This window comes from Gavialis gangeticus, unplaced genomic scaffold (assembly GCF_001723915.1).
Source record: "Gavialis gangeticus isolate Ggan-Ray unplaced genomic scaffold, GavGan_comp1, whole genome shotgun sequence".
Taxonomy (NCBI): Eukaryota; Metazoa; Chordata; order Crocodylia; family Gavialidae; genus Gavialis; species Gavialis gangeticus.
Genome location: NW_017728996.1, coordinates 22,170,910 through 22,182,738, shown reverse-complemented (window position 1 = coordinate 22,182,738; position 11,829 = coordinate 22,170,910). Strand labels below are relative to the sequence as shown.

General features: G+C 51.7%; 1 protein-coding gene across 1 annotated transcript in view; it reads right to left on the bottom strand.

Moving 5' to 3' along the window:
* Nucleotides 1-6,974, bottom strand: part of LOC109288554 (hepatoma-derived growth factor-related protein 3) — a 67,166-nt gene extending 60,192 nt beyond the window's left edge. The window contains exon 1 of the mRNA XM_019504126.1: nucleotides 6,933-6,974. Within this exon, the coding sequence (XP_019359671.1) occupies nucleotides 6,933-6,959 (27 nt within the window). The 5' untranslated portion in view covers nucleotides 6,960-6,974. The remainder of the gene's footprint in view (nucleotides 1-6,932) is intronic.
* Nucleotides 6,975-11,829: the final 4,855 nt, after the last annotated feature.

Here is an 11,829-nt window from a genome sequence, read left to right as displayed (position 1 = left end):
GCGGGCGAGCAGGAGCCCCCGCGCTGCCCGAGACGGAGCCCCCGCGCTCACGCCACCCGCTCCATCCCCGCCGCCGCCGCCGCCGCCGCCGCAGAAATATGGATCCTGCTCCTCCAAATTATTCCTCGGGCAGCGACTGAAAACAGGATCTCGGGGTTTTTTTTTTTCCTCTTCCCTACTTTCCCTTCCTGTTATTTTCTAGGTCCACGGATCGGTTTCTATGCAAAGAGCAGAGCGCCGAGCTGCTCGGTCGCCTCTCCCCCTTCATCCCCGGCTGAGGCATGGGGCTTCCTTTGTGCTCGCCTTACAGGGGGGCTCGGAGAAAGGCAAAAGCCGGATCGACATGGATCCTGCTGATTTTTTTGCTTGTTTTTTGCCGCCGACTCCCCTGTTCCCTGCTGAAAGCCACAACACATCCAGCTCCCCACCCTCCTGCTGCCCCGAAATACACCAGGCACCAGCGTTTCTGGCCCCGCAAGGGCACAAAGGCACAAACCCAGGACATTAATCCTGGTAATGGTGGTGCCGGAACCTCCCATGTCAACGCATCCAGCCAGGAACTTCTACACCAGGCATTTCTGGACCCCCGAAATCTGGATCCTGGTGTTTGCCCCTCAAGCTCCCCAGTTTTCCCCATGCACCAAGTCCGACCCCACCACCAAATTCCAGACCTTGGTGCAACGAGGCCACAAAGGACTGGATCCGGGCTACAGAATTCACTAGATCCTGCTGAGTTTGTACCCACACCCTGAAATTCGTCAGCCTAAATATTAAATCCTTCCACCACCACGTAGGGCATCAAAGCAGTCTAACATGCGGTGTTTGCTGCATCCATCGTGTTTAGTTCTCATACCCAAACCCAAATGCTTCCACCTAAAAACAGCATAACACCAACATTATTAAGACTCAGATCTGGGACGTGGACTGGGCTAGATCCTGCCACCATTTCAAATTCTCCTCTCCAAATACATGAACAATGCATCCGTTCCTAATGCACCAGCCAATCCCCACACCTTGGTTTAAGCCTGCATGGCAGTATCAAATCACTAATCTGACTGACACCTGGATCCTGCAACTTTTTTACTCCAAGACTCAACTAGCAAAATAACAATGAATAGCAACTTCAATTAATTATTATTCCATGGGATTATTGTTGATATTTACTATGTCTATTATAGTAGTATCTAGCAGCTCCAGCACCAACATGGACATACTTGGTGAAGACCCTATAGTTGTGGTTCTCAACCTTTTTTAGAGTTGAGGCATCTCTCAATAGACCTAATTATTATACTCAAGGTGTCTCTCCATAATTTCCTGAATTGACCCACACCCCATGTAAAAGGTAAACAGTGTTTACCTCCTTGGAGAGGGACCAGGGAGAAAGGGATGGAGCAGTAGCTAAACCATGATGAGCCAGAGCCTACACCGATCTCCTCATACCTCAAGGTACTCTTCAAAGGATCTTGAGGTACCCATGGGTACCCCAGTACCTTGGTTGAGCATCACTGCTCTCATGCTCATGTGGAGCATGAATCCCTCTCCCTCCCAAAGGGTGCAGTCAAGATGTGACTGCAGCCTGGGTTGATAAATCCAAGCTAGCTTTAAACTGCTCCAGTGTGGCTGAGTGGCCACTGCAGCACAATGCTCAGCAATGCAGGTGGCAAAACACACCAGAGAAGGTAGACAAATCCTCCATCAATTGGCCTGTGCTGAATTTCACATTGCTGTGGTATCGCACCATCACAACCCAAGCTTGATATATTAAAGCTAGCCAGGGTATGTGCATGAGTGGCAGCCTCATGAGTTCACTGCAATGTTGCTACATCTTCGGCGTTGGTAGTCAAACAGTACGATTGATGTCTCACAGCAAATTTGAATTTTTTATAGAGGATTATTTAGTTTCTCACCAATTATATTTAATAGGAAATCACTGAAAGTCATTGTATTAACACTGGTAGTTCTTAAACTGTGTATGTCCACTGAATTTGTTGCAGCTAGGTGCATACATATAAATAGGGCATGCCACACATTAAATCCTTCTTCATCAGGAGCTGAATTTTCTTATATTTTATTCTTCATCAGGGAAGGCTGCACACACAGCTGCTTATACACATGCCAATCCCCACCTACAATTAAGCAATAAAAACCTAAATAAATACACAACATCTTTGTTGTGAAGCATCTAGAGATCTATTACCACCATAATCCCATGGAAGCGTGGAAATGAGAAGTCAAGCCCACCTTGACTCTGCCTTTGACTCTGAGGGCAGCCCTTGCTGGTGCCACAACTATAGTCCAATATAAACCTGAACTACAACCGTAATATGGCCTTCTTTCCCTTTTCTGTGTACAGTTCCTTAGAAAAACTGTTTTCCCTCCGAAACTAGTAGGTGTCGACATTTGGTGTAGCAGTAGATTGTTTTGACAGGAGTCTGATGAAGGAGAGGGTGAGAGGAGATGAAAGAAGAGTTGAGATTGCATTGCGTGGAGAATATTTTAGCCATTAGAGCAGGGGGTCTCAAAGTTTTTATGTGGCCCGTAAGTGGCCGTGGCCTGACAAACCATGGCCCAGCAGTCACAGCCAACCGCGGCCAGAATTTCCAGCCAGCAAACAGGTAAGGATGCGCCCACCTCCTGGGGTGGGCCAAACCCTGCGCTGCCATGGGCTCTGCAGAAGGAGCCGTGGCCTCTCCGCCAGGCTCTGGGGGCCCGTGGTTTGCCAGTCCGCACCCACTTCCAGTCCGGCAGCCAACCGCGCTGCAGACCAGCAGCCGACCCACCATGGCTGCAGCCCAGGGATTGAGAACCCCTGCATTAGAGCAGTGTTTCTCAACCCACGGGTCACAAGCAAAAGTGGGTCACAAGCATATACGAAAGGGTTGCGAACAGACTTAAAAAATGGATCAACAAATGGATTTTCCTTTAAAGGAGAAAAACATGGGAAAGCGTGGCTTTTCCTTTGCAGGCTATCAAGAGTTTCAGCCTGAAAGGGGCTGCTTGACTCCCCCATGCCCCAAAACTCCCCTCTCTTCTCCACGCACCCATCCCCTGCTGCACATGCTGAGGCCTGGGGGCAGGGGGCAGCAGGTCAGGAGTGAGGAGCACTGGGTGGGTACTGGCCATCTATGTTTACAGATGAGTCCTGGTAGAAAAAAGGTTGAGAACCACTGCATTAGATCTTGCACATGTGTATCAATCAAGGTTGGGGTGAAGAGGTTGGGAGGGGAGGTAGTAATGTCTCCTGTTAGGTGTAGCACCGATTGATTGGTTCTATTCTCTGCCCTGCTATTGACTGCTCAGTGACCCTGGCAAGTCAATCTCCTTGTTCCACACTGTCCCCTGTCTGTGAAACAGGGATAACCACCACCCTGGTACAACATTTTGGGATCCCTGAATGAAGTGTCTACGGAGATTGTTACTGAACCAGAATTAGATTGCTAGATGCACCAAAAATGCCTTCCCAAATGCTTAGTATCCCATCTGAACAAAGACTATATTCTGGACTTCCTATAAAATTATATTCACAGTCAACAAGAGAAAGCAAAATGGTTTGCAGCGTTGTGAATGTCAATGATATGTCACAACCAAATATAGGCATGCAACCTCTGCTCACATCACCGAGGCCAGGGTTGTCCAGCTTCTAAGTGGCCATATCCCCATGGGCCCCAGGCTGCAGTCTGTGTGGTGACACATCACACTGCCCCTTGGGACAGGGGAAGGATGTGGAAGCCAGAGAAGGGTGGGGGAGCCTGAAGCCCCTGCTTGCAGCTGCAAGCAGAGGAATTGGAGAGGGGGTGGTGAGTGGCAGCTGGGTGTCGAGGGGGGCGGTCCGGGGCTTCAGATTAACCCTGCGGGGGCTACATACAGCTGCCAGGCTGCTGGTTGCACAGCCCTGACCTAGGCTGTGCTGTGTACTGTTCTGTAACATGGCACAGCCAAGGAGTAAGTATGTTTTGTTCCTGACAATCCCCAGACATGCATAAAACTTCTCACAAAGGCTGAAGTTCTCATGCAGATTGCATGAACAAATGTCTCTTCTGTTGCCTCACATACAACAGGCCAGGTTTACTTTTCAAAATCAGTGGAGGACACATTCAACCTCCCTGTAGTACCGTGGGGGCCAGCCTTTTCAGTAGGATGCCACAGATTAGCTCAGCACCCTCCCTGAGTGCCACTCTGATCTTCTTCCTCTGCCTGATTTGCTGTCTTGCTTTCCGTTTCCTGCCCTGTGCTACCTGGCTGATATGCTACCTGGCTGATATGCACCTTTCTGCTCCTTGCCTAGATCTGTTGCTCTGCTTTTGGCTTCCTGTCCTATCCATCACTGTGCTGCCCGTCTCCTCCCTGATCTGCCCCATCTCATACACATCCTGCCCATGCCACGTTGTGGTACTCGTGCCACATGTTGGCCATCCCTACTGCACAAGATCCACCCAAGGATGAACAGGCAGTGGTCACACTCTCTATTGCATTGCTATTAGTGGAGGGCACATTTCACAGAATCATAGAAAATTAGGGCTGGAAGGGACTTCGGAAGGGTCCAACCCCCTGCTCAAAGCAGGACCATCCCCAACTAGGTCATCCCAGCCAAAGCTTTGTCTAGCCAGGTTTTGAAAACCTCCAAGGAAGGAGAGTCCACAACCTTTCTGGGTAACCTGTTCCAGTGTTTTACTGCTCTCCTAGTGAGAAAATTTTTGCTAGTATCTAACCTAAACTTCCTTTGCTGCACCTTGAGACCATTGTTCCTTGTTCTGTCATCTGCCACCACTGAGAACAGTCCAGCTCCATCCTCTTTCAAACCCTCCTTCAGGTAGTTGAAGGCTGCTATTTAGTCCCCTCTCAGTCTCCTTTTCTCTAGACTAACTAAGTCCAGTTCCCTCACCATTTTTGTTGCCCTTTGCTGAACTCTGTCCAATTTTTTCACATCCTTTCTGTAGTGGGGGGCCCAAACCTGAATGCAGTACTCTAGATGTGGCCTCACCAGTGCTGAATAATCACTTCCCATGATCTGCTGGAAACACACCTACCAATGCAGCCCAGTATGCCATTAGCCTTCCTGGCAACAAGGTCACACTGCTAGCTCATATTCAGCTTATGGTCCACTGTGACCCCCAGGTCCTTTTCTGCAGAGCTGCTGCCCAGCCAGTCAGCCCCCCGTGGGCACCGCTGCATGGGATTGTTCTGTCCCAAGTGCGGGACTTCGTACTTGTCTTTGTTGAACCTCATGAGATTTCTTTTCGTCCAGTTGTCCAATTTTTCTGGGTCACTCTGAATCCTAGCCCTACACTCCAGCATATCTACTGCTCTCCCCAGCTTGGTGTCATCTGCAAACTTGATAAGGGTGCATTCTGTGCCATCTTCCAGGTCATTGATGAAGACATTGAACAAAACCAGCCCCAGCACCAACCCCTGGGGCACTCTACTTGATACCAGCTGCCAACCAGACATTGAGCCATTGATTACAACTCTTGGAGCCCGATGCTCCAGCCAGTTTTCTATCCACTTTACAGTCCATTCATCCAGCCCATACTTCCTTAGCTTGCCTTGGAGACTGTTGTGGGAAACTGTACCAAAATCCTTGCTAAAACAAAGTACATCACATCCACTGGTCTCCCCATATCCACAGAGCCAGTCACCTCATCATAGAAGGCAATCAGGTTGGTCAGGCATGACTTGTTCCTGGTGAATCCATGCTGACTGCTCCTAATCACCTTCTCCTCCAAGTGCTTAGAAATGAATTCCTTGAGGATCTGCTCCATGATTTTTCTAGGGACCGAGTTGAAGCTTACTGGTCTGTAGTTCCTTAAGTAGGCTCTACATAGAAGTCCTGCTTGTAATAACACATTACACTTACACCATACTAAATCTGTGAAATATTAAGTGGTGTTAAAGTTAAAATATGCTGCAGTAGTTGCACATGAATGGTTAATCCTGTTCCTTATCCAACTTGCCACAAGGGGGCTGTTGAGCAGGGTTGTGGCTAGACGTTGAGGGTGCGGGGGGAGTGAAGAGAAGGAAGCTGGGAGTGATGCATCTTGGGGTGCTGGAAGACTGAAAATTGCTTGTCTTATCTCCGTGAAGCAGACTGGAGTTACTCTAGCACAAGCTAGGTAGCATGGGCCAGTGTTAACCCTCTTCTGAAGGGATGCAACTAAGATGCACTTACTAAATGTTAAGATGCTTTAATATGATTGCATTTTAAGTGCCCTTCGTATGGTCTAAATGTAATGTGTAACTTCACCCTAAGGAGCACCACTGCACTGTTACTTTTAGCAATGGATGCCAAAAGAGTTTTCTTCTTTAAAAGATACCTCCTTAATCTCTCTGATGCTTTAGTGAGCTGGGCTAAATAATGAGCACAGTTTCCCTTGACATGATAGAATCATAGAAAAGTAGAACTGGAAGGGACTTTCAGAGGTCACCCAAGTCCAACCCCCTACCAGAGACAGGATCATCCCTATCCAAAACATCCTGTACAAATCCTTTGTCTAATCTATTGGCAACCCAGACAACCACAAAGCTTGATGCCCTAACCTGCCACAGGTAAGGCAGGGGGACAATGGCAGTCAATGTCCTGCTGTTACGAGAGTTATTAAAATATGCAAGGAAGTCAAAGAAGAAAGGCACAACCCGCTAAAACCAAGGGCATAAAACAAGTGCATGCAAATTTATAAGCGTTCCTTGCGGCCAACATTTTATTTCGTAATATTTGTCTTGAGACAATCCCATTTACAGATGTCAGTTTTTATACCTCTGTCTAGTCATGTGCCTAGAGATGGAGGATGAATATTAGATTTCCACAAGGAAATTATGGTGATTACACACACACACACACACACACACACACACACACACTTTACCTGCAAAGCCAGTCTCAGGAGAGCAAAATCCCAAGTCTTTGGGTGGTGCACTAAAACCTGCATTTCACTCACCAAAACACATCTCTTCTGGAGATCCATTTGTCCCAATACAGGTGTAAGCAGGAAGCACCAAATGTTCCTGCACTGCGATCAAGCTGCACATGTAACTTGTCCTAGGACTTGATGCAAGAATGTAGCCCTGTTCTGTTTGCATATTTACTGCAAAACATTTGTCACCAATTAAGGAATTTTCCTTAGTTTTAGTCAAAACAAAAACATTTGTAAAGGCCTTAAAACTTGCCTTGGTAAGCAGCTACTCATTCAGCACGTTGTGAAGAGCATGGGGGAAGGACTGCAAAAAAAAAAAAAAGAAAGAAAGAAAGGCAGTCACTTCCGATAAGCCAAAAGCAGGCCAACTCTTCAGCAAATGTGCTGCCCACAAACGTTTCTGCTGCTGCTGCACAGAAAACCTGGCATGACCAACAAACACGCTGTGTGTTAAATCATTCCTCAGTTGATGTAATAATGTACAAACTATCATAAACCACTGACACAACCTCACAAAGTTTGTAATCTGCGCAGAGACAGTTCTTCTGTTACGTACTAATCTCCCTTATGTCATTGCTAAGAAGCATTTATCTGCTGCTGCTCATGGGTAGATTCAGGATTAAGCAAAAGGGGCTATGACAGATGCCACCAGCACCACCCTTCAGACTGTGGTGAAGGGCAAGGCACTGCTGGAGCCGCTGGGCTGGTGGGGGGCTAAGCAAGGGGCAGAGGTGGGAACGAGGGACACGCCTGCTTCTGCTGTCCCTGGTTGAGGTCAAAACCTTCCTGCAGTTCTGGGGCTACCCCATGCCTGCGCCATCAGGGGACAGCGGTAGCAGTGAGCAAGTCTCACCTCCCTGCCCAGCTCCTGACGTCCTGCCAGCTGAGAGCAGGGACAGGAAGAGGGAGCCTGCCTGCGGCCTTCACCGTCACCCCAGCCAAGCCTAGCGCCCTGGGGGACCCTGCCCCATTCCTGGGTCAGCCTGGCAGAGCCAGCCAGCATGGACAACCACCCAGGGTGGATCAGGGGGGCACCACACATACACAGACACATGCACCGTGCCCTGCCCAGCTGCTCATGCCAGGGAAGAGCCATCAGGGGACTTCAGTGGCAACTAATCCTGGGGGCTGGCCAGCCTCCCCTGGCTGCACCCAGAGCTGATTGGAACTGGCTGGCTGGGGCAGTAGGACAAAACCCCTGGGGCAGCAGCAGTGGTCGTGGTGGAAGCTGCCAGGCAGCATGATGGGCTGGAAGGAGGATGCTGATAGCTGGGCCCAAGGCAAGGCGGCAGTGCCCAGTGAGAAGGTGGCATAGCTGGGTGGTCCTGACTTGCGTACCAAAGGCTTTGCTATCATTGACCTGCTGGGCCTGGAGGCTGAGCTGCAGCCCCCTCGGCCACCACCACCACTGCTGAGGGTGAGGGAACGGGTGGGGGTGGTTGGGCGGTGGGGCCCTGCTGCTGGGGCTGGGCTTCCTGTGTGGGCAGCCCTGCCTGCTACCCACCTGCCCTTCCTGCCACTCCATGTGGAGTCTCCACTGCCCCTCATCTACCTCCCCCATGGCAGCCCCACCCCCTGCACAAATGCCCCATGCCCTCCCATATATCCCTCACCTTCTCCCCTGCCTCACACGCACCCCATGCACACAGTGCCAGTGACTGGTGGGAGGGCAGGGGGTGAAGGGTGCCAAAATAAAATTCCCCTAAGGCACCATTTTTCTTAAGGCAGCTCTGCAGCCAGGGACAGTGGGAATGGCAGGTGGAGTCACCCTTCCAGTAGCTGCTCCTTGTCTCTCAAGTGTGCCCTGTGGGCCCTAGCAGTGCCTGGATGGTCTGACTTCAGCACCCGTGATGTTACCTGACATGGTTTGAGCTCTCCTCACTCCAGCTCCTGCTGCTGTGGTGCAGGTACATGCATAGGCCCTGGCTGCTGCAGCTGAAAGACAGACTTCCCATTACCCGGTTGCAGAACGCCGCTGTCCAGTGCCCCCTCCAAAATCAGCTTCTGGAGCTCCCACCCCACTTATTTCCTACCCCTGATATGCTACTGTCCCTGAGGGCACTGTTGGTGCCTGCCACTTTAAGACCTGAGCCAAGCAGCCAGCAGGTGCTTGATTGTGCCAGCCATTTTCAGATCTTTGGCCGCCTGTAGAAACAGAGCATTATGCTGCTGGCCAGCCAGGCAGTAACATTGCCTGGCTATAAGGCTACTTGGAACATCCTGGAGGTAAGGAAGGAGCTGTAGGGGATGGTCTGGAGGCTCCTGGTCCTAGTCATGTCCTAAAACTGCACCCTGCTGGGAGTGGGTGGTCTGGTGGGGCTCTCAGTGGTACAGGAGCCCCTAGGAAGTGCCAGGCCAGTTACCACCCCGGTGAAAGGCAGCTTGGGGTGCCTTAATAACCCCAGCTCACACAATTGGGTGGGTTACCTCTAGTAGGGACCAGGAGGTGGACCCTGGAAAGAGAGAGTGGGGCAAGAGGCTCAGAGGCCTGACAGAGTACCCTCGATTGGTCAATGCTGGGGCCAGGACCAGAACGGTCAAAAGGGCCAGGGGCCCACCGTGAGGGATGCCCAGAGCTGAGGGCCTGGGGTTCTGACTGGCCTGGGAGGTGAGGTCAGGGCTTATGTGGCCAAAGGTCCTGGGGGAACCACGTCTGAGATGGGAAATAGTTTCAGGGAGCTAGACAGCCCCAAATGAGGGCAGAGTAGGGCGCCTGAATGGAGGGGTCAAGTTTGGAGGATTCTGGGGCCCAATGTGGAGCTGGTGAGACTAACATCTGTGGATGCCAACTGCAAGCCTTGGGCTGCAATGTAGGGGAGAAACAGAGCTATAGATAGCACCCCCTGGCATCAGGGCAAGAAATGGGCAGCCTCCTGCCTAATTAAGATAACTAATTAGATAACAACAAGGCATGGCAGGTGAAGGTGGGTGGGTGGCCCAGAACAGGTGGGCAGGGCATTGGTAGATCAGCCCCGGAGAAGGCCCTCCTGTTACAGTCCTCCATGCAGGAGCCCACCAGAATAGCAGCAGCAGCAACTGGAGTGCAGGGAGCCCAAGCTGCATCATGCAACACCACTGTTGCTGCTGTGGTTGGCTGGCACAATATTCTCATCCCATCCCCACCCGCACTCCACCCTTCCCAGAGACCAGAAGTAGCTGCCTACATCTCTGCCTGGCTGGTACTAAGTTGGAGAGGGCCTGAGGGCACTGCGCTAGCTTCCCTCACAGCCACATGGCCTTGCCACCCCTCTGAAGAGCTGGGACCTGCCTCCCTACACCAGGGGTATGTGTACCCCTAGGGATGCTTAGGCTGTAGGGGGTGTGGGCAGGCAGGTGGGCAGGGATGGAGGACACCCCAGGGCATGGTAGCAACATCTCCCCTGGTACCATGCTATACTTTCCTTCTTACCCAGGGGAGGGAGAGGGAGAGGGGGAGGGGAGTGCTGGGTGCCACTGGCCCCACGTAGCATACCATGGTGCCTCCCCGCCCCTCCACCTCAGCTTGTTCTCTGTGCCTACTCCCCAGAGCAGAGCCGGGGGGAGGAGGAAGGGGGACTGAAGGTAGCGGTGCCTCTTAGCAGGCTGCATGCACACTGCCCGGCCAACCAGCCATGAGAGGCGGGTTTGCATGCGGCAGTCACCACTGCCACCACCCTGCACCACCGCTACTGCTGCCACACCTCACATGGTTTTCCTGCAGCCGGTCGCACATGTGGCTCTGCAGGCTGCTGACACACCTTGCGTGCCACCCATCAGCAGCCCATAGAGCCACAAGTATGACTGGTCATGGGAGTGGCATGGGGCGTGAGAGCAGCAGTGTGGGGCAGTGATGGCCGCCACGTGCGAGCCGTGCCCCCCCCACCCCCCCATCCAGCCTAGTGGTGTATGTGCAGCCTGCAGAGGGGCACTGTTGCCCTCGCCCCTCAGGCCCTGCTCCTGGGAGCAGGCAGAGCCATAACCCCCCCATCAATTCTTGATCTGGCCCCCCCCGGCCCCGTCCCCCCCCACACACACACTTACCTGCTGGGGGGTGGGGTGTGTCCCCTGCTTACCTGGCCACAGCAGGCACATGGCATCATGTAGCTCTTGGGGCGGCAGGGTGCAGAGTCCAGCCTGCAGCAGCAGCAGCTGCTTCCGCCCCTCGTACAGATCTGCCCCCTGGACCTCTACCAGGGTCCACGCAGTGTCAGGAACTGCCCCCCACCCCCTGTGCCTCCCAGATGAACCACTCTTGTGACTCCATCCCATGCTGTGCCCCAGCTGTGCAGCATCTGCCCCTGCCCTGGCCCAGGCTCACTCCCTCCTCTGCCACAGGGCCCTTGATCTGCCCCTCCCCTGCATCTTGAAACCAAGAAAAAAAAATATATAAAGGGGTACATGAGCTGAAACTTTGAGGCAAAAAAGGGTACACTTCTTAGAAAATGTTGAAAAACCCTGCCCTACACCATTGGCAGGAATCACAGGGCATATGAATGCACTAACACATACCCGTGGATCTGCTCCTGCTGGTGCACAAGGACTGCTAAGGGTAAGGGAGCTTCTTCAACATGAGGCACAGGATCATATGTAAGCTAGAAGGGAACTTGCCCCTGCATGCTAGAGATCTGATGCCAATTGCATTCAAGTTAACAGAGCCTCATCCATTCCAGCCAAATTCTGGCCCTGTGTTTCTTCAGAAGTTCTCATCAAGGACAGCTCCCAGACTTTGATAGGAGACGTGCTTGTCAAAAGAAGCCCCCAGATTTGTAAATGTGAGTTTTTGCACACACACCATGGACACTTGTGTGCATACCAGCTGCCTACTAATTTGCCAGTTCATCTGTGGACCAAAATCCCACTTCTAGCTTATTCATATCAAAGAATACAGTTATTTTGAGGGCAGTTAGTTATACTCAGCAGACACAGGCGTCACAAATGAATA